The 22,403-nt window shown below is 60.1% G+C and overlaps 1 protein-coding gene across 1 annotated transcript in view; it reads left to right on the top strand.

The window, feature by feature from the left end:
* Positions 1 to 156: 156 nt before the first annotated feature.
* The window catches only part of LOC132383956 (ribosomal protein S6 kinase alpha-5-like), a 77,386-nt gene continuing 55,139 nt past the window's right edge, over positions 157 to 22,403 (top strand). Inside the window, exons 1-9 of the mRNA XM_059955158.1 lie at positions 157 to 260; positions 2,511 to 2,614; positions 4,232 to 4,382; positions 6,269 to 6,430; positions 6,525 to 6,650; positions 13,934 to 14,067; positions 14,243 to 14,336; positions 14,627 to 14,797; positions 15,215 to 15,406. Coding sequence (XP_059811141.1) covers positions 216 to 260; positions 2,511 to 2,614; positions 4,232 to 4,382; positions 6,269 to 6,430; positions 6,525 to 6,650; positions 13,934 to 14,067; positions 14,243 to 14,336; positions 14,627 to 14,797; positions 15,215 to 15,406 — 1,179 coding nt within the window. The 5' untranslated portion in view covers positions 157 to 215. The remainder of the gene's footprint in view (positions 261 to 2,510; positions 2,615 to 4,231; positions 4,383 to 6,268; positions 6,431 to 6,524; positions 6,651 to 13,933; positions 14,068 to 14,242; positions 14,337 to 14,626; positions 14,798 to 15,214; positions 15,407 to 22,403) is intronic.

Raw genomic sequence — 22,403 nt, 5'->3', positions numbered from 1 at the left:
GGAAGGTGATTTGGGCCGGGGGGGCAGGTGAGGGGGTATTTTCCCTCCGGAGGGGAGAGCTGACGGACGGTCTCGCCCGGTAGGAGGGGTCGGGGAAGGTGATTTGGGCCGGGAGGGCAGGTGAGGGGGTATTTTCCCTCCGGAGGGGAGAGCTGACGGACAGTCTCGCCCGGCAGGCGGAACGCACCTTCTCGTTCTGTGGGACCATCGAGTACATGGCACCGGAGATCATCCGGGGAAGCAGGTCCGGCCATGGGATGGTGAGTCAGCGCCCGGTACCGGAACCCCTCCGCGCGTCCCGCGTCCTATCCTGCAGCTCTCTCCGGTTCCCTCTTCCCCCTCCAACATTACCGGCTGTTTGCTTCTCCCCTCCCTTACGTCATCTCTGCCCCAGCACACCTCCCTTCTCCCCTCCTCTCGTTCCTTACCCTTCTCCCTCTCTCCCCTCCCTCCCTCCCTTCCCTTCTCCCCCTCTCCCTTCCCTTCTCCCCCTCTCCCTTCCCTTCTCCCCTCTCCCTTCCCTTCTCCCTTCCCTTCTCCCCCTCTCCCTTCCCTTCTCCCTTCCCTTCTCCCCCTCTCCCTTCCCTTCTCCCCTCTCCCTTCCCTTCTCCCTTCCCTTCTCCCCTCTCCCTTCCCTTCTCCCTTCCCTTCTCCCCCTCTCCCTTCCCTTCTCCCCACTCCCTTCCCTTCTCCCCCTCTCCCTTCCCTTCTCCCCCTCTCCCTTCCCTTCTCCCCTCTCCCTTCCCTTCTCCCCTCTCCCTTCCCTTCTCCCCCTCTCCCTTCCCTTCTCCCCCTCGTCCCTTCCCTTCTCCCCCTCTCCCTTCCCTTCTCCCACTCTCCCCTCCAGTTTCCCCTCACTCTTTCCTTTTCCCTCTCTGTCCCGCACCCCTTTTCTTCCCCTTCTATCTCCCTCTCCCTCTCCTCCACCCCTGCCCCTCCCCTCTCTATTCCCTTTCTTTGCCACCTTCCCCTTGCCAACCCTGCAATTCCTTTGCCTCTCCATTCCTCTCTCTTTTTACTCCCTCCGTTCCGCTCCCTCTGCCCCTTCCCTTCACGATTTCCTCTCTGCCACTTCTCCCCTCCAACCCTCAGCCCATCCCCCTTCCCCTCCCCTTTTCTATCTCTGCACCTTTCCCTCTTTCACCCCTCCTTCACCCCTCCTCTTTCTTCTTCCCTTGTTCTGCACCTACCCCTCTAGATCCCTCCCCAAGCCTTCCTCAATTTCTCTGCCTGTCTCTGTCTCTCACTCTCTTTCTCAGTGTGACCTCTGCCCCTTTGCCCTCTCCCTCGCCCTGTCTCAGTGTGACCTCTGCCCCTTTGCCCTCTCCCTCGCCCTGTCTCAGTGTGACCTCTGCCCCTTTGCCCTCTCCCTGGCCCTGCCTCAGCGTGACCTCTGCCCCTTTGCCCTGCCTCAGCGTGACCTCTGCCCCTTTGCCCTGCCTCAGCATGACCTCTGCCCCTTTGCCCTCTCCCTGGCCCTGCCTCAGCATGACCTCTGCCCCTTTGCCCTGCCTCAGCGTGACCTCTGCCCCTTTGCCCTCTCCCTGGCCCTTTGCCCTGTCTCAGCGTGACCTCTGCCCCTTTGCCCTCTCCCTGGCCCTTTGCCCTGTCTCAGCATGACCTCTGCCCCCTTTGCCCTCTCCCTGGCCCTTTGCCCTGTCTCAGCATGACCTCTGCCCCTTTGCCCTCTCCCTGGCCCTTTGCCCTGTCTCAGCGTGACCTCTGCCCCTTTGCCCTGCCTCAGCATGACCTCTGCCCCTTTGCCCTGCCTCAGCGTGACCTCTGCCCCTTTGCCCTCTCCCTGGCCCTTTGCCCTGTCTCAGCGTGACCTCTGCCCCTTTGCCCTGCCTCAGCATGACCTCTGCCCCTTTGCCCTGCCTCAGCGTGACCTCTGCCCCTTTGCCCTCTCCCTGGCCCTTTGCCCTGCCTCAGCGTGACCTCTGCCCCTTTGCCCTGCCTCAGCGTGACCTCTGCCCCTTTGCCCTGCCTCAGCGTGACCTCTGCCCCTGTGCCCTGCCTCAGCGTGACCTCTCCCCCTTTGCCCTGCCTCAGCGTGACCTCTCCCCCTGTGCCCTGCCTCAGCGTGACCTCTGCCCCTTTGCCCTGCCTCAGCGTGACCTCTCTCCCCCTGTGCCCTCCCTGGCCCTGTCTCAGCGTGACCTCTGCCCCTTTGCCCTGCCTCAGCGTGACCTCTGCCCCTTTGCCCTGCCTCAGCGTGACCTCTGCCCCTTTGCCCTGCCTCAGCGTGACCTCTGCCCCTTTGCCCTGCCTCAGCGTGACCTCTGCCCCTTTGCCCTGCCTCAGCATGACCTCTGCCCCTTTGCCCTGCCTCAGCGTGACCTCTGCCCCTTTGCCCTGCCTCAGTGTGACCTCTGCCCCTTTGCCCTGCCTCAGCGTGACCTCTGCCCCTTTGCCCTGCCTCAGCGTGACCTCTGCCCCTTTGCCCTGCCTCAGCGTGACCTCTGCCCCTGTGCCCTGCCTCAGCGTGACCTCTGCCCCTGTGCCCGCAGTCAGTCGATTGGTGGAGCCTGGGGATCCTGATGTTCGAGCTGCTGACCGGAGCGTCACCGTTCACCCTCGAGGGGGAGAAGAACAGTCAGGGAGAGGTGTCCAGGTGGGTGCCCGAAGCCTTTGGAGGATCAGCCGGTCAGCGGGCCCCACACAAGGATCGGCGACCGTCAGGGTCGCCGGTGAAGCCTGCGTGATTCTAACTGCCCCTTGGTGGGGGGGGGGGGGGGAGCAGGCACCCTGACACCCCACAGCCCAGCAGGGCCCAGAGCACTCCTCTGGGGAGGCAGATCCTGCGGTTTGGACTGACTGACGGAGAGGGACAGCGATACAAGGCAGGGTCAGGACGGTGTGAGACCAGGAGGGGAGTCTGCATTGCTCAGAGTTCATCCAGAGGAGGGTCCACAGCCCCACTTCAGCAGCAACTACAGAAATTATAGTCACTTACCAGCAGTGTGGAGGGAGCTTCACTCTGTGTCTGACCCCGGGAGTGTGTGATGGAACGGTGTGGAGGGAGATTCACTCTGTGTCTGACCCCGGGAGTGTGTGATGGGACGGTGTGGAGGGAGATTCACCCTGTGTCTGACCCCGGGAGTGTGTGATGGGACGGTGCGGAGGGAGATTCACTCTGTGTCTGACCCCGGGAGTGTGTGATGGGACGGTGTGGAGGGAGCTTCACTCTGTGTCTGACCCCGGGAGTGTGTGATGGGACGGTGTGGAGGGAGATTCACTCTGTGTCTGACCCCGGGAGTGTGTGATGGGACGGTGCGGAGGGAGATTCACTCTGTGTCTGACCCCGGAGTGTGTGATGGGACGGTGTGGAGGGAGCCTCACTCTGTGTCTGACCCCGGGAGTGTGTGATGGGACGGTGTGGAGGGAGATTCACTCTGTGTCTGACCTCGGGAGTGTGTGATGGGACGGTGCGGAGGGAGATTCACTCTGTGTCTGACCCCGGGAGTGTGTGATGGGACGGTGTGGAGGGAGCTTCACTCTGTGTCTGACCCCGGGAGTGTGTGATGGGACGGTATGGAGGGAGATTCACTCTGTTGTCTGACCCCGGGAGTGTGTGATGGGACGGTGCGGAGGGAGATTCACCCTGTGTCTGACCCCGGGAGTGTGTGATGGGACAGTGCGGAGGGAGCTTCACTCTGTGTCTGACCCCGGGAGTGTGTGATGGGACGGTGCGGAGGGAGATTCACTCTGTGTCTGACCCCGGGAGTGTGTGATGAGACGGTGTGGTGGGAGCTTCACTCTGTGTCTGACCCCGGGAGTGTGTGATGGTACGGTGCGGAGGGAGATTCACTCTGTGTCTGACCCCGGGAGTGTGTGATGGGACGGTGCGGAGGGAGATTCACTCTGTGTCTGACCCCGGGAGTGTGTGATGGGACGGTGCGGAGGGAGATTCACTCTGTGTCTGACCCAGAGGGCATGGTTTGAGAATAAGGGGTAGGTCATTTAGGACAGAGTTAAGGAAAAACTTCTTCTCCCAGAGAGTTGTGGGGGTGTGGAATGCACTGCCCCGGAAGGTAGTGGAGGCCAATTCTCTGGATGCTTTCAAGAAGGAGCTAGATAGGTATCTTATGGATAGGGGAATCAAGGGATATGGGGACAAGGCAGGAACCGGGTATTGATAGTAGAATGATCAGCCATGATCTCAGAATGGCGGTGCAGGCTGGAAGGGTGCAGGGTTTCTATGTTTCTACGACCCGTGTTCTCTCCGCAGACGGATCCTCCAGGCCGATCCGCCGCTGCCCCCAGAGGTTAGCTCGGTCTGCCGAGACCTGATCCAGAAGCTGCTCATCAAGGACCCAAAGAAGAGGCTGGGCTCGGGTCCCAAGGGCACCCTGGAGATCAAACGACACCCCTTCTTCAGGGTAGGACCCCCTCTCCCTCTCCCTCTGGACGCAGGGGGCCGCGGGCAGGGACCGGGGGGGGGGGGAATCGGAGGCCTGGGTCGGCCAGGCAGCTGCGGATCTGGTACAGAGAGAGCTCGGGAGGTCGCGGACCCGGTCTCGGCTCGTGCCGATTGCAATGAGGTCGCTAGCGCCCGAGAGCGGACCGTAGGAAAGGGGGGAGGGCGCCAAGGGATCGGTGTGGGTGGGGCGGTGATGAGGGAGCCATTCCCGTGCGGGAGGGCCGCTGGGGGAGAGCCGGTCGGCGGGAGGGGCCGCTGAGGACGGGGAGGGCCCGGACCATCTGTAAACCAGGATTGGCTCTGAATTTGTTTGACTTCGGTGCTGTTGATGGTTGGTCGCTAGGTGGAGGCCGACGGGGGAGCCTGAAGCCGGCTCTTGAGGCGACAGCTTCGAGCCGGCTCTTCCCGAGTGCCGGTTGTCAAAGAAATTCCGAGTCAGATTATTTACCTCGAGGCCTGTCGCAATGTGATGGGGGGAGGGGCAGCCAACAATTGACCATCCAGAACCATCGTGGCCTACCCACAATGCTTGGCAGAACGACACAACAACAGCAAATCCACATAAGATATAGGAGCAGAATTAGGCCACTCAGCCCATCGAGTCCGACCCGCCGTTCCATCACGGTTGATTTATTGTCCCTCTCAACCCCATTCTCCCCGTAACATTTGACCCCCTTGCACTTTAAACGCACCCAGTGACTCGGCCCCCACTTCCAGCTGTGGCACAGATTCACCAGCTGCTGGCTGAAGAGATTCCTCCTCGTCTCTGTTTTTCTGTTCTGACCTTCTGGTCCGAGGCACCCCCGCTGTGGGAAGCACCCTCTCCACGTTAATACTGTCAGGGTCTTTGAGCATCCGGGTGGTTTCAATCAAATGCTCCCCTGCCAGCCTCCCGAACTCCACAGCAGAGAGGGCAAGGGACAACAAATGCCCCTCCCCTCGCATCCACCTACCCCCTCACCTGTCACCTGCTGGCATATACTCTTTCGTCCCTTTCTCTCCAGTCCTGAGGAAAGATTTCAGCCTGAGACCTCGACTATTTATTCCTCTCTGTAGGTAAGATCATAAGACGTGGCTGCAGAATTCAGCCCCCTGATCCCCTCAACCCCGTACGCCCGCCTTCTCGCCATGCCTCGACCGGCCAGGAAACCAGCAACTCCCACCTTAAATACACCCACGGACTTGGCCCCCAGCGCAGTCAGTGACAGGGCATCTCACAGATTCACCGATCTCTGGATAAAAACATTCCTCCTTATCTCTGTTCTAAAGGGTCAATTCTGAGGCTGTGCCCTCTGGTTCCGGATACCCCCACCACAGGGAACATCCTCTCCACATCCACCCTATCCAGTCCTGTCAACATTCGGTGGGTTTCAATGAGATTCCCCGCATTCTTCTAAATTCCAGTGAGTTCAGGCCCAAAGCTGCCAAACGCTCCTCAATGTTAACCCCTTCACTCCTGGAATCATCCTTGTGAACCCCCTCTGGACTCTCTCCAATGACAACACATCCTTTCTGAGATACGGGGCCCAAGACTGTTGTCAATACTCCAAGTGCGGCCTGACTAGCGTCTTATAAAGTCTCAGCATCATCTCCTTGTTTTTATATTCGATTCCCTCTGCACCTCTGGTGTTTGAACTCTCTATTTAGATAACAGTCCGCACTATTGTTCCTTTACCGAAATGCATCATCGTACATTTCCCAGCCCTGTGCCCATTCTGCGAATCTGACCAAGTCCGGCTGCAGTTCGGTTTGCCGGGGCTGAGGAGATCAGATCCCAGCCACGCGACACACGCTCCTGTCTCCGGGGGATGTAAGGCAGGCGGCTGAGCGAACTCTCTCTTCCAGGGCCTCAGCTGGGACGACCTGCTGGCCAAGAAGATCCCGGCGCCCTTCAAGCCAGTCATCCGCAGCGAGATGGATGTGGGCAACTTCGCCGAGGAGTTCACGGAGATGGACCCCACCTACTCACCGGCCAGCGTGCCGCACAGCGGCGACCGCATCTTCCAGGTCGGTCCGAGCGCCGGGGGGGGGGGGGGGCGGGGGAGGGGGGGCAGCCGTTTCGGGGGAGGTTCTCACTCCGCTCTCACCTTCCCCCTCCCAGGGTTATTCGTTCATCGCCCCCTCGGTCCTGTTCGACCGCAACGCCGTGATGTCGGAGCCCCTGGAGATGCAGCTGAGTGCCGAGTGTCCAGACCACATGGCCGTCGCACGAAGCGCCATGAGCAAGGTGCGTACTGACACCCCGTCCCTGACCACTCCCCCCATCCCCACCCCTAACCCCTCCCCCATCCCTTCCCCACCCCTAACCCCTCCCCCATCCCTTCCCCACCCCTCCCATGAGCAAGGTGCGTACTGACACCCCGTCCCTAACCCCTCCCCCATCCCTTCCCCACCCCTAACCCCTCCCCCATCCCTTCCCCACCCCTAACCCCTCCCCCATCCCTTCCCCACCCCTAACCCCTCCCCCATCCCTTCCCCACCCCTCCCATGAGCAAGGTGCGTACTGACCCCCCGTCCCTGACCCCTCCCCCCATCCCCACCCCTAACCCCTCCCCCATCCCTTCCCCACCCCTCCCATGAGCAAGGTGCGTACTGACACCCCGTCCCTGACCACTCCCCCCATCCCCACCCCTAACCCCTCCCCCATCCCTTCCCCACCCCTAACCCCTCCCCCATCCCTTCCCCACCCCTAACCCCTCCCCCATCCCTTCCCCACCCCTCCCATGAGCAAGGTGCGTACTGACACCCCGTCCCTGACCACTCCCCCCATCCCCACCCCTAACCCCTCCCCCATCCCTTCCCCACCCCTAACCCCTCCCCCATCCCTTCCCCACCCCTCCCATGAGCAAGGTGCGTACTGACACCCCGTCCCTGACCCCTCCCCCCATCCCTTCCCCACCCCTAACCCCTCCCCCATCCCTTCCCCACCCCTCACCCCTCCCCCATCCCTTCCCCACCCCTCCCATGAGCAAGGTGCGTACTGACACCCCGTCCCTGACCCCTCCCCCCATCCCTTCCCCACACCTAACCCCTCCCCCATCCCTTCCCCACCCCTCACCCCTCCCCCATCCCTTCCCCACCCCTAACCCCTCCCCCATCCCTTCCCCACCCCTCCCATGAGCAAGGTGCGTACTGACACCCCGTCCCTGACCACTCCCCCCATCCCCACCCCTAACCCCTCCCCCATCCCTTCCCCACTCCTAACCCCTCCCCCATCCCTTCCCCACCCCTAACCCCTCCCCCATCCCTTCCCCACCCCTAACCCCTCCCCCATCCCTTCCCCACCCCTCCCATGAGCAAGGTGCGTACTGACACCCCGTCCCTGACCACTCCCCCCATCCCCACCCCTAACCCTCCCCCATCCCTTCCCCACCCCTAACCCCTCCCCCATCCCTTCCCCACCCCTCCCATGAGCAAGGTGCGTACTGACACCCCGTCCCTGACCACTCCCCCCATCCCCACCCCTAACCCCTCCCCCATCCCTTCCCCACCCCTCCCATGAGCAAGGTGCGTACTGACACCCCGTCCCTGACCACTCCCCCCATCCCCACCCCTAACCCCTCCCCCATCCCTTCCCCACCCCTAACCCCTCCCCCATCCCTTCCCCACCCCTAACCCCTCCCCCATCCCTTCCCCACCCCTCCCATGAGCAAGGTGCGTACTGACACCCCGTCCCTGACCACTCCCCCCATCCCCACCCCTAACCCCTCCCCCATCCCTTCCCCACCCCTAACCCCTCCCCCATCCCTTCCCCACCCCTCCCATGAGCAAGGTGCGTACTGACACCCCGTCCCTGACCACTCCCCCCATCCCCACCCCTAACCCCTCCCCCATCCCTTCCCCACCCCTAACCCCTCCCCCATCCCTTCCCCACCCCTCCCATGAGCAAGGTGCGTACTGACACCCCGTCCCTGACCCCACCCCATCCCCACCCCTAACCCCTCCCCATCCCTTCCCCACCCCTAACCCCTCCCCCATCCCTTCCTCACCCCTAACCCCTCCCCCATCCCTTCCCCACCCCTAACCCCTCCCCCATCCCTTCCCCACCCCTAACCCCTCCCCCATCCCTTCCCCACCCCTCCCATGAGCAAGGTGCGTACTGACACCCCGTCCCTGACCACTCCCCCCATCCCCACCCCTAACCCCTCCCCCATCCCTTCCCCACCCCTAACCCCTCCCCCATCCCTTCCCCACCCCTCCCATGAGCAAGGTGCGTACTGACACCCCGTCCCTGACCCCACCCCATCCCCACCCCTAACCCCTCCCCATCCCTTCCCCACCCCTAACCCCTCCCCCATCCCTTCCTCACCCCTAACCCCTCCCCCATCCCTTCCCCACCCCTAACCCCTCCCCCATCCCTTCCTCACCCCTAACCCCTCCCCCATCCCTTCCCCACCCCTAACCCCTCCCCCATCCCTTCCTCACCCCTAACCCCTCCCCCATCCCTTCCCCACCCCTCCCATGAGCAAGGTGCGTACTGACACCCCGTCCCTGACCACTCCCGCCATCCCCACCCCTAACCCCTCCCCATCCCTTCCTCACCCCTAACCCCTCCCCCATCCCTTCCTCACCCCTAACCCCTCCCCCATCCCTTCCCCACCCCTAACCCCTCCCCCATCCCTTCCTCACCCCTAACCCCTCCCCCATCCCTTCCCCACCCCTCCCATGAGCAAGGTGCGTACTGACACCCCGTCCCTGACCACTCCCCCATCCCCACCCCTAACCCCTCCCCATCCCTTCCCCACCCCTAACCCCTCCCCCATCCCTTCCCCACCCCTAACCCCTCCCCCATCCCTTCCCCACCCCTAACCCCTCCCCCATCCCATCCCCACCCCTAACCCCTCCCCCATCCCTTCCTCACCCCTAACCCCTCCCCCATCCCTTCCCCACCCCTCCCATGAGCAAGGTGCGTACTGACACCCCGTCCCTGACCACTCCCCCCATCCCCACCCCTAACCCTTCCCCCATCCCTTCCCCACCCCTCCCATGAGCAAGGTGCGTACTGACACCCCGTCCCTGACCACTCCCCCCATCCCCACCCCTAACCCCTCCCCCATCCCTTCCTCACCCCTAACCCCTCCCCCATCCCTTCCCCACCCCTCCCATGAGCAAGGTGCGTACTGACCCCCCGTCCCTGACCCCTCCCCATCCCTTCCCCACCCCTAACCCCTCCCCATCCCGTCCCCACCCCTCCCATGAGCAAGGTGCGTACTGACACCCCCCCGTCCCTGACCCCACCCCCATCCCCACCCCTAACCCCTCCCCCATCCCTTCCCCACCCCTAACCCCTCCCCCATCCCTTCCTCACCCCTAACCCCTCCCCCATCCCTTCCCCACCCCTCCCATGAGCAAGGTGCGTACTGACACCCCCCCGTCCCTGACCCCTCCCCATCCCCACCCCTAACCCCTCCCCCATCCCTTCCCCACCCCTCTCATGAGCAAGGTGCGTACTGACCCCACCCCGTCCCTGACCACTCCCCCCATCCCCACCCCTAACCCCTCCCCCATCCCTTCCCCACCCCTCTCATGAGCAAGGTGCGTACTGACACCCCGTCCCTGACCACTCCCCCCATCCCCACCCCTAACCCCTCCCCCATCCCTTCCCCACCCCTAACCCCTCCCCCATCCCTTCCCCACCCCTAACCCCTCCCCATCCCTTCCCCACCCCTAACCCCTCCCCCATCCCTTCCCCACCCCTCCCATGAGCAAGGTGCGTACTGACACCCCGTCCCTGACCACTCCCCCCATCCCCACCCCTAACCCCTCCCCCATCCCTTGGTGCGTACTGACACCCCGTCCCTGACCACTCCCCCCCATCCCCCACCCCTAACCCCTCCCCCATCCCTTCCCCACCCCTAACCCCTCCCCCATCCCTTCCCCACCCCTCCCATGAGCAAGGTGCGTACTGACCACCCCGTCCCTGACCACTCCCCCATCCCCACCCCTAACCCCTCCCCCATCCCTTCCTCACCCCTAACCCCTCCCCCATCCCTTCCTCACCCCCTAACCCCTCCCCCATCCCTTCCCCACCCCTCCCAATGAGCAAGGTGCGTACTGACCCCACCCCGTCCCTTGACCCCACCCCATCCCCACCCCTAACCCCTCCCACCATCCCTTCCCCACCCCTCTCATGAGCAAGGTGCGTACTGACCCCACCCCGTCCCTGACCACTCCCCCATCCCCACCCCTAACCACTCCCCCATCCCTTCCCCCACCCCTCCCCATGAGCAAGGTTGCGTTACTGACAACCCCGTCCCTGACCACTCCCCCCCATCCCCAACCCCTAACCCCTCCCCCATCCCTTCCCCCACCCCCTAACCCCTCCCCCATCCCTTCCCCACCCCTCCCATGAGCAAGGTGCATACTGACACCCCGTCCCTGACCACTCCCCCCATCCCCACCCCTAACCCCTCCCCCATCCCTTCCCCACCCCTCCCCATGAGCAAGGTGCGTACTGACACCCCGTCCCTGACCACTCCCCCCATCCCCACCCCTAACCCCTCCCCCATCCCTGCCCCACCCCTAACCCCCTCCCCCATCCCTTCCCCACCCCTAACCCCTCCCCCATCCCTTCCCCACCCCTCCCATGAGCAAGGTGCGTACTGACACCCCGTCCCTGACCACTCCCCCCATCCCCACCCCTAACCCCTCCCCCATCCCTGCCCCACCCCTAACCCCCTCCCCCCATCCCTTCCCCCACCCCTCCCATGAGCAAGGTGCGTACTGACACCCCGTCCCTGACCACTCCCCCCATCCCACCCCACCCCTAACCCCTCCCCCATCCCTTCCTCAACCCTCCCATGAGCAAGGTGCGTACTGACCCCCCCCCCCGTCCCTGACCCCACCCACCATCCCCACCCCTAACCCCTCCCCCATCCCTTCCCCACCCCTCTCATGAGCAAGGTGCGTACTGACACCCCGTCCCTGACCACTCCCCCCCCATCCCCACCCCTAACCCCTCCCCCATCCCTTCCCCACTCCTAACCCCTCCCCCATCCCTTCCCCACCCCTCCCATGAGCAAGGTGCGTACTGACACCCCGTCCCTGACCACTCCCCCCATCCCCACCCCCTAACCCCTCCCCCCATCCCTTCCCCACCTCCTAACCCCTCCCCCATCCCTTCCCCACCCCTCCCATGAGCAAGGTGCGTACTGACCCCCCCCCGTCCCTGACCACTCCCCACATCCCTTCCCCACCCCTAACCCCTCCCCATCCCGTCCCCCACCCCTCCCATGAGCAAGGTGCGTACTGACCCCCCCCGTCCCTGACCCCTCCCCCATCCCTTCCCCACCCCTAACCCCTCCCCATCCCTTCCCCCCACCCCTAACCTCTCCCCATCCCTTCCCCCACCCCCTCCCATGAGCAAGGTGCGTACTGACCCCCCCATCCCTAATCACTCCCCCCCTCATCCCTTCCCCACCCCCACTGACCTCTCCCCCTCTCCCTCCGTCCCCACCCCCCACTGACCACTCTCTCTCCCTCCCGTCTGTTCCAACACTGACACTCCCCTGACCCTCCGTCCTCACCTCCCACTGACCACTCCTCTCCCCTCCTGTCCCTCCCCTCCCCTCCCCTCCCATTCCTACCCCCCACTGACCACTTCCCTCCCCCTCCGTCCTCACCCCCCACTGACCACTCCTCTCCCCTCCCATTCCTACCCCCCCACTGACCACTTCCCTTCCCCCTCCGTCCTCACCTCCCACTGACCACTCCTCTCCCCTCCTGTCCCTCCCCTCCCCTCCCCTCCCATTCCTACCCCCCACTGACCACTTCCCTCCCCCTCCGTCCTCACCCCCCACTGACCACTCCTCTCCCCTCCCATTCCTACCCCCCACTGACCACTTCCCCTCCCCCTCCGCCCTCACCCCCCACTGACCACTCCTCTCCCCTCCTGTCCCTCCCCTCCCCTCCCTCCCCTCCCATTCCTACCCCCCACTGACCACTCCTCTCCCCTCCCGTCTGTTCCAACACTGACCACTCCCCTCCCCCTCCGTCCTCACCCCCCCCCACTGACCACTCCCCTGACCCTCCGTTCCCACCCCGACTGACCACTCCCCTCCTGTCCCCACCCCCCCACTAACAGCTCCCCTCCCCCTCCCCCACCCTCACTGACCACTCCCCTGCCTTCTGTCCCCACCCCTCCCATGAACAGGGTGCGTTCCAACCCCCCCCGCCCTGCACTAACCCCTCCCAGCACCTCCCCCCCCATTCACCCCGCAATCTCTCTTGTCGTTTTTTTTCAGCTTTTTGTCTGTTTTTTTAGTCCGAGTCGTTAGCCAGTCACTCGGCCCTCTTCTCCCTCACACCCCTCCCCCAGGGGAGGGATTTAACAGGAACCCAGGAAGTTAGGGGTGGGGGGCGTCTGTGGAAGTGGCTCAGGCAGTCACATTAATAATGTTACAAGACATCCTGGCAGGCAGATGGGCTTGGCTGGCATCGGTCAGATGGGCCGAATGGCCTGTTTCCCGCACAACGAAGATTTTCCTTCCTGAAAACCTCTGGGTGATCGTACGGATTTTGAGCCGTTGAAAGTCACCATGAGATTTCCCAATCACACGCCACCTTTTGAAGTCGGCTATATTTGCGATTTCAAAAGGTAGTTCGAGTCAATTAAAATGCTGCCCACACGACGTGAGCTGAGAAGTTTTCTATCTTGTCGAGGCACACTTAGGCAGGGCAGGACAGCTTTTAGAAAGGCTATAAATTTCCGTGAGGGAATTCGATATTGGAGACGGATGTTTCTCAGAGTTACTGATGCAAAGATTTCAGGAAGGCAGTTTTGTTGATCCACAAACAGGTCATTAATGACAGGCAATTCGAAGGTCTTCTAGCGGGACAGGAGAAAATCACAGGGAAGGCATCAGAGAATGTTGTTGAAAATTTTCTTGGCAACTACAGAGAGCCAAACTAGGTGCAGCTGGTTGACGAGGTGCTTCGAGCATTCAAAACCATGAAGTGCAACTTGTCACTAAAGATTCACTTCCTGCATTCCCACTTCCCTGCAAATCCTGGCGCTGTCAGTGACGAGCACGGTGAAAGGTTTCCCCGGAACATTGCAGTCACGGAGAAACGGTATCGGGCAACTGGAATCCATCAGTGCTGACTGATTATTGTCGGACATTTAAACCAGAAGCCTCAGACACGGGAAATCACCAACAGAACATCCTCAGCTGAGTTGGACTGTGCAAAGCATCAGCACTGATACGCAATTAAACATCATATTCAATAGAAGTTAATTTCTTGTTTCTCTAAGTTCCTACGCGATACAAGAAGTCTGAAGTTAGATTCGTGCTCACCTTCAAGCGGTCTATCGTACGCGAGAATGATTTCGGAGGGAGCGACACTTGCGGAAGAATTCGTCGTCCAGTGTTGTCAGCACGGCTGCCATTTGAGTTCGGGAACAGGAATCTCCTCGGCGGAGACCCCGGGGGGTTTGGGGAGTGGGACTGGGGGTTGAGGGGGGTGCCGTTGCCCCCCAGCCCGGTGACAGTGTCTCTAATTCTCTGGCAGGACTCTCCCTTCTTCCAGCACTACGAGCTGGACATGCGGACGGAGCCGCTGGGGACCGGCAGCTTCTCCATCTGCCGCAAGTGTCGCAGCAAGCTGAGCGGGCAGGAGTTTGCCGTCAAGATCGTCAGCAGGAGGTGAGGGCTGGCCGGCCGGGAGGGTGGGATAGGGTCTCTCCTGCGACGCTCAGCTATTCCCCTTTCCTCCGGCCCGCCTCCGCCCGTTTCCAACTGACCCCCGTCCCTGGCTGACCGCCCTCTGCCCTAACCCCACTCCGACCTCTGACCCCGCCGCTTCCGGTCTGTGTGGCAGGATGGAGGGACACATTCAGCAGGAGATCGGCGCCCTGAAGCTGTGCGAGGGTCACCCCAACATCGTCAAGCTCGCTGAGGTCTTCCAGGACCAGGTTGGTGCCCGCTGGGCCTACTGGAGGAGAGAGGGGGGTCCCGATGACCTCTCACCCCAAGGGGTGAAAACATGATTGCCTTTAGGTGACCCTTGACCCTGGAGGTGGGGAGTGAGTGATGGGCTCTCAGTCGGCAAGAATTTGGGGTGGCAAATGTGACCTTGAGGGTGGAGGGCGCTGGGGGGGGGGGGGGGAGTTCCCCTGTGCACGGGGAGGGGGCCGGGCCAGCGGTCAGCGGGCTGACTCGGGGTTGGGTGGTGCCGTCTCTGACCCCTGACCTCTGCCCTCAGTTCCACGCGTTCCTGGTGATGGAGTTGCTGCGGGGGGGCGAGCTGCTGGAGCGGATCCGCCACCGGAAGCACTTCAGCGAGCTGGAGGCCAGCCGGACCATGAGGAGCCTGGTGTCAGCTCTCAGTCACATGCACGATGCTGGCGTGGTGCACCGCGACCTGAAGCCCGAGGTAGGCCTCTCACCGGCGACCTCCGACCCCCCACCTCGGACCCCAACTTCACCATCTCTAACCTATGAACCCCTGCTCCTGACTTTGGTTGCCTGACCGCTATCTTCTGCTCCTGACCTCTGACCCTAACTCCCAACCGCGGCTCATTGACCCGTGCTCCCACTCCCAGTGCCAACTCTTTGACCTTTGATACCCTTCCCCGCTCTCCCGCAGCATTTAACCTTTGACCTTTACTTCAAACTGCTCGTCGACCTCTCACCTCTGCTCCCTGACCCTTAGCCTTTGAACCCTGACCCTTGCCAAGCGGGGCACCAAGATTCTGAGGCGGGATTATAGCTGGAGGTGGGGGGGGCAAACGTTTTCTTAAGGGATGAGGAGTTGGGGAAGGGTCCTCACACTCTGCACCCTCCACCACAGAACCTGCTCTTTGCCGACGAGACAGACAACGCCCCCATCAAAATCATCGACTTCGGTTTCGCTCGTGTCCGACAACCCGACAGTCAGCCCCTGCAGACCCCCTGCTTCACCCTCGAGTACGCAGCACCCGAACTACTCAAACAGGATGGCTACGACGAGTCCTGTGACCTCTGGAGCCTGGGGGTCATCCTGGTGAGTGGGCAGACTGACCCCGGGAGTGGGTGATGGGACGGTGTGGAGGGAGATTCACTCTGTGTCTGACCCCGGGAGTGGGTGATGGGACGGTGTGGAGGGAGATTCACCCTGTGTCTGAACCCGGGAGTGTGTGATGGGACGGTGTGGAGAGAGATTCACTCTGTGTCTGACTCCGGGAGTGTGTGATGGGACGGTGTGGAGGGAGATTCACTCTGTGTCTGACCCCGGGTGTGTGTGATGGGACGGTGCGGAGGGAGATTCACTCTGTGTCTGACCCCAGGAGTGAGTGATGGGACGGTGTGGAGGGAGCTTCACTCTGTGTCTGAACCCGGGAGTGTGTGATGGGACGGTGTGGAGGGAGCTTCACTCTGTGTCTGACCCCGGGAGTGTGTGATGGGACGGTGCGGAGGGAGATTCACTCTGTGTCTGACCCCGGGAGTGTGTGATGGGACGGTGTGGAGGGAGATTCACTCTGTGTCTGACCCCGGGAGTGTGTGATGGGACGGTGTGGAGGGAGTTTCACTCTGTGTCTGACCCTGGGAGTGTGTGATGGGACGGTGTGGAGGGAGTTTCACTCTGTGTCTGACCCTGGGAGTGTGTGATGGGACGGTGTGGAGGGTGCTTCACTCTGTGTCTGACCCCGGGAGTGTGTGATGGGACGGTGTGGAGGGAGATTCACTCTGTGTCTGACCCCGGGAGTGTGTGATGGGATGGTGCGGAGGGAGCTTCACTCTGTGTCTGACCCCGGGAGTGTGTGATGGGACGGTGTGGAGGGAGCTTCACCCTGTATCTGACCCCGGGAGTGTGTGATGGGACAGTGTGGAGGGAGCTTCACTCTGTGTCTGACCCCGGGAGTGTGTGATGGGACGGTGTGGAGGGAGATTCACTCTGTGTCTGACCCCGGGAGTGTGTGTTGGGACGGTGTGGAGGGAGATTCACTCTGTGTCTGACCCCAGGAGTGTGTGATGGGACGGTCTGGAGGGAGCTTCACTCTGTGTCTGACCCCGGGAGTGTGTGATGGGACGGTGTGGAGGGAGATTCACTCTGTGTCTGACCCCGGGAGTGTGTGATGGGACGGTGTGGAGGGAGATTCACTCTGTGTCTGAACCCGGGAGTGTGTGATCGGACGGTGTGGAGGGAGGTTCACTGTGTCTGACCCCGGGAGTGTGTGATGGGATGGTGCGGAGGGAGCTTCACTCTGTGTCTGAACCCGGGAGTGTGTGATGGGACGGTGTGGAGGGAGATTCACTCTGTGTCTGACCCCGGGAGTGTGTGATGGGATGGTGCGGAGGGAGATTCACTCTGTGTCTGAACCCGGGAGTGTGTGATGGGACGGTGTGGAGGGAGATTCACTCTGTGTCTGACCCCGGGAGTGTGTGATGGGATGGTGCGGAGGGAGCATCACTCTGTGTCTGAACCCGGGAGTGTGTGATGGGACGGTGTGGAGGGAGCTTCACTGTCTGATCCCGGGAGTGTGTGATGGGACGGTGTGGAGGGAGATTCACTCTGTGTCTGACCCCGGGAGTGTGTGATGGGACGGTGTGGAGGGAGATTCACTCTGTGTCTGACCCTGGGAGTGTGTGATGGGACGTTGTGGAGGGAGCTTCACTCTGTCTGACCCTGGGAGTGTGTGATGGGACGGTGTGGAGGGAGAATCACTCTGTGTCTGACCCCGGGAGTGTGTCATGGGACGGTGTGGAGGGAGATTCACTCTGTGTCTGACCCCGAGAGTGTGTGATGGGACGTTGTGGAGGGAGCTTCACTCTGTCTGACCCTGGGAGTGTGTGATGGGACGGTGTGGAGGGAGATTCACTCTGTGTCTGACCCCGGGAGTGTGTGATGGGACGGTGTGGAGGGAGATTCACTCTGTGTCTGACCCCGAGAGTGTGTGATGGGACGTTGTGGAGGGAGCTTCACTCTGTCTGACCCTGGGAGTGTGTGATGGGACGGTGTGGAGGGAGATTCACTCTGTGTCTGACCCCGGGAGTGTGTGATGGGACGGTGTGGAGGGAGATTCACTCTGTGTCTGACCCCGAGAGTGTGTGATGGGACGTTGTGGAGGGAGCTTCACTCTGTCTGACCCTGGGAGTGTGTGATGGGACGGTGTGGAGGGAGCTTCACTCTGTGTCTGACCCCGGGAGTGTGTGATGGGACGCTGTGGAGGGAGCTTCACTCTGTGTCTGACCCCGGGAGTGTGTGATGGGACGGTGTGGAGGGAGCTTCAGTCTGTGTCTGACCCCGGGAGTGTGTGATGGGACGGTGTGGAGGGAGCTTCACTCTGTGTCTGACCCCGGGAGTGTGTGATGGGACGGTGTGGAGGGAGCTTCACTCTGTGTCTGACCCCGGGAGTGTGTGATGGGACGGTGTGGAGGGAGCTTCACTCTGTGTCTGACCCCGGGAGTGTGTGATGGGACGGTGTGGAGGGAGATTCACTCTGTGTCTGACCCCGGGAGTGTGTGATGGGACGGTGTGGAGGGAGATTCACTCTGTGTCTGACCCCGGGAGTGTGTGATGGGACGGTGTGGAGGGAGATTCACTCTGTGTCTGACCCCGGGAGTGTGTGATGGGACGGTGTGGAGGGAGATTCACTCTGTGTCTGACCCCGAGAGTGTGTGATGGGACGTTGTGGAGGGAGCTTCACTCTGTCTGACCCTGGGAGTGTGTGATGGGACGGTGTGGAGGGAGCTTCACTCTGTGTCTGACCCCGGGAGTGTGTGATGGGACGCTGTGGAGGGAGCTTCACTCTGTGTCTGACCCCGGGAGTGTGTGATGGGACGGTGTGGAGGGAGCTTCAGTCTGTGTCTGACCCCGGGAGTGTGTGATGGGACGGTGTGGAGGGAGCTTCAGTCTGTGTCTGACCCCGGGAGTGTGTGATGGGACGGTGTGGAGGGAGCTTCACTCTGTGTCTGACCCCGGGAGTGTGTGATGGGACGGTGTGGAGGGAGCTTCACTCTGTGTCTGACCCCGGGAGTGTGTGATGGGACGGTGTGGAGGGAGCTTCACTCTGTGTCTGACCCCGGGAGTGTGTGATGGGACGGTGTGGAGGGAGATTCACTCTGTGTCTGACCCCGGGAGTGTGTGATGGGACGGTGTGGAGGGAGATTCACTCTGTGTCTGACCCCGGGAGTGTGTGATGGGACGGTGTGGAGGGAGATTCACTCTGTGTCTGACCCCGGGAGTGTGTGATGGGACGGTGTGGAGGGAGATTCACTCTGTGTCTGACCCCGGGAGTGTGTGATGGGACGGTGTGGAGGGAGATTAACTCTGTGTCTGACCCCGGGAGTGTGTGATGGGACGGTGTGGAGGGAGATTCACTCTGTGTCTGACCCCGGGAGTGTGTGATGGGATGGTGCGGAGGGAGCTTCACTCTGTGTCTGACCCCGGGAGTGTGTGATGGGACGGTGTGGAGGGAGCTTCACTCTGTGTCTGACCCCGGGAGTGTGTGATGTTGTTGGAGACAAACATTACCATTAGACATGGGAGCAGAATGAGGCCATTCAGCCCATCTAATCTGCTCCACCATTCCAACATGGCTGATCCCAGATCCCACTCGACCCCGTACACCTGCCTTCTCGCCCCATCCTCTGATGCCCCGACCGATCAGGAAACCATCAATTTTTCTCTTTAAATACACCCACGGACTTGCCCTCCACCGCAGTCTGTGACAGGGCATTCCACAGATTCACCGCTCTCTGGCTGAAAAAATTCCTCCTTATCTCTGTTCTAAAGGCTCGCCCCTCAACTTTCAGGCCGGGCCCTCTGGTTCCGGATACCCCCACCACAGGGAACATCCTCTCCACATCCACCCTATCTAGTCCTTTCAACATTCGGTGGGTTTCAATGAGATCCCCCCGCATTCTTCTAAATTCCAGTGAGTTCAGGCCCAAAGCTGCCAAACGCCCCTCACATGTTAACCCCTTCACTCCCGGAATCATCCTCGTGAACCCCCTCTGGACCCTCTCCAATGACAACACATCCTGTCTGAAATACGGGGCCCAGAACTGTTGACAATACTCGAAGTGTGGCCTGACTAGCGTCTTATAAAGGCTCAGCATTATCTGCTTGCTTTTATATTCTATTCCCCTTGAAATAAATGCCAACATTGCATTTGCCTCCTTTACCACAGACACAACCTGTAAATTAACCCTCTGGGAGTCTTGCACGAGGATCTTACGTCCCAACTTTCTGCCCCATTCAGATAACAGTCCGCACTATTGTTCCTTTTACCAAAATGCATCATCGTACATTTCCCAACACTGTATTCCATCTGCCACTATTTTGCCCATTCTTCCAATTTGTCTAAATCCTGCTGCAATCACATTGCTTCCTCAGCACTACCCACCCCTCCACCTGTCTTCATGTCATCCATAAACTTTGCGACAAAGCCAACAATTCCATTATCCAAATCATTGACAAACAATGTGTAAACTAGCGGTCCCAATACTGACCCCTGAGGGACACCACTCGTCTCCGGCAGGCAACCAGAAAAGAGCCCCTTCATTCCCACTCTCTGCCTCCTGCCTGTCAGCCATTCCTCTCTCCATGCCGGTACCTTTCCTGTAACGCCACAGGATTTTACCTTGTTAAGCAGCCTCGTGTGGCATCTTATCAAATACCTTTAGAAAATCCATGTAAATGACATCCACTGCCTCTCCCTTGTCCACCCTTCTTGCCACTTCCTCAAAGAACCGTCACAGATTTGTCCGGCGAGATTCCCCTTTACAGAAACCATGCAGACGAGTGATTCTTGAAAGATCATTGCCAATGCATCTCTTCAGCAACCTCTCTCAGGGCTCTGGGATGTCGTCCAACTTGTCCACCTCAAGTCCTTTCACTTTTTCCTTTGCAATAGCAATGGCACTCACTCCTGCTCCCCGACACTCACAGACCTCTGGCACACTGCTCGTGTCTTCCACGGTGCAGACAGATGCAAAGTGCCCCTTGAGTTCATCTGCCATTTCCTTGTCCCCAATTACCACCTCACCAGCATCACTTCCCAGTGGTCCAATATCAACCCTTTTACTCTTTAAATCACTGAAAAAACTTTTAGTTTCCTGCTTTATATTATTGGCTAGTTTGCCTTCATATTTCATCTTGTCCCTCCTTATAGCTTTTGAGTTGCCTTTTGTTGGGGTTTAAAAGTCTCCCAATCGTCCAACTTCCCGCTCATTTTTGCTACCTTGTCTGCCCTTTCCTTGGCTTTTATGCAGTCCTTAACTTCCTTTGTCAGCCGCAGGTGCCTACCCCTGCCATCTCAGAACTTTATCTTTTGTGGGACGTATCTTGTGAACTCTTCCCAGAAACTTCAGCCATCTCTACTTGGGAGTCATGTCTGCTGGTATCCTCCTGCAATTCAACGGAGCAAGCTCCTCTGTAACTCCCTTTATTCCACTGCAATACTGATACATGGGATTTACGCTTCTCCCTCTCAAATTGTAGTGCAAGTTTAATCATATTATGATCGCTGCCTCCTAAGGGCTCCTTTACATTGAGCTCCCTCATAAGATCTGGGGCCTGGGTCTCCAGCTGTTGTGCAAAAATGAACAAGAGGTCGGAGTAGATAAGTTTATCTGGACCGTGTGGAGCTCCCTCTTCATCCCTCGTACAGTGAGGAGTCCCTCACCACTCCCCCCCACAGTGCTGTGTCCCCTCTTCCTCACCTCCCCTGCTCCCTCATTGTCTCTGCCGCTGCGACGAGCTCCCTCCCTCCCTCCCAGAGAGCAGGGAGCTCTCCTCACCGTCCCTGCCACGGTGCCGAGCTCCCTCGCCGTCCCTTCTGCAGCCCCTCCCGCTGTGGGCACCTTCACCTTCCTTCCCGAGGTGCTCCCACCTCACTGCCCCTCCTGCACCTACCTCCTCCTCGAAGGTCGAGCTGGCATCCTGGGCCCCCTGTTTTTCAGTGGGAGAGGCGGATAACAGGGCTGAAAGTGAGGCAGCTGGCTTACAAACGGAGGCAGTGTGTAGGGAGGAGAGGCTGTTGTTGGGGCAAAACTGCAGTCAACAGGATGAGTTGCATCGTACGAGGGGTGATTGATAAGTTCGTGGCCTGAGACAGGAGGAGTCAATTTTATTTTTCAGCATAGTCCCCTCTTACACTTCCACACTCAGTCCAGCGGTCGTGGAGCGTACGGATCTCGGACCTCCAGAAAGTGTCCACAGATGGGTGATTGATCAGTTCGTGGCCTGAGACAGGAGGAGTCAATTTTATTTTTCAGCATAGTCCCCTCTTACACTTCCACACTTAGTCCAGCGGTCGTGGAGCGTACGGATCTCGGACCTCCAGAAAGTGTCCACAGATGGGTGATTGATCAGTTCGTGGCCTATGGTAGAAGGAGTCAATTTTATTTTTCAGCATAGTCCCCTCTTACACTTCCACACTTAGTCCAGCAGTTGTGCAGCGTACGGATCTCCACATAAGTTCGTGGCCTATGGTAGAAGGCGATGTTATTAACTTCAAGCATTCTGCATAATCACTCAAAGAGTTGAACTGCACGTGCGTGTAACGAGAGCTGTACAACTCATCACCTCCTACCTTAAGCCACAAACTTATCAATCACCCCTGCTGTGGACACTTTCTGGAGGTCCGAGATCCGAATGCTCCACGACCGCTGGACTGAGTGTGTACATGTAGGAGGGGACTATGTTGACAAATAAATGTGCTAGGCTTTCTAAAACTGACTCCTTCTACCTTAGGCCACAAACTTATCAATCACCCCTGGTAAAAAGGAGAATGGAAAAGGGTGAATCCAGGGCCGAGGGTGTTGAATTGGAAAGTGCGCAGTACGCAGACGAAGGAAGTGTGGTTGCAGGTTGGCAGGTGAGATGTTGTAATCGTGGCTGAAAGAAGATTTTCGCTGGGTGCTTAATGTCCAAGGACACACATTGTATTGAAAGGACAAGCAGGAAGGCAGAGAGGGGACGTCGTGGCCTGTTGGTAAAAAATTAAATCAAATCATTAAAAAGAGGTGACTTATGGTCGGAGGGTGTTGAATCG

The sequence above is a fragment of the Hypanus sabinus genome, chromosome 31 (genome assembly GCF_030144855.1).
Source record: "Hypanus sabinus isolate sHypSab1 chromosome 31, sHypSab1.hap1, whole genome shotgun sequence".
Taxonomy (NCBI): Eukaryota; Metazoa; Chordata; class Chondrichthyes; order Myliobatiformes; family Dasyatidae; genus Hypanus; species Hypanus sabinus.
This window is presented reverse-complemented; position numbering and strand designations above follow the sequence as displayed.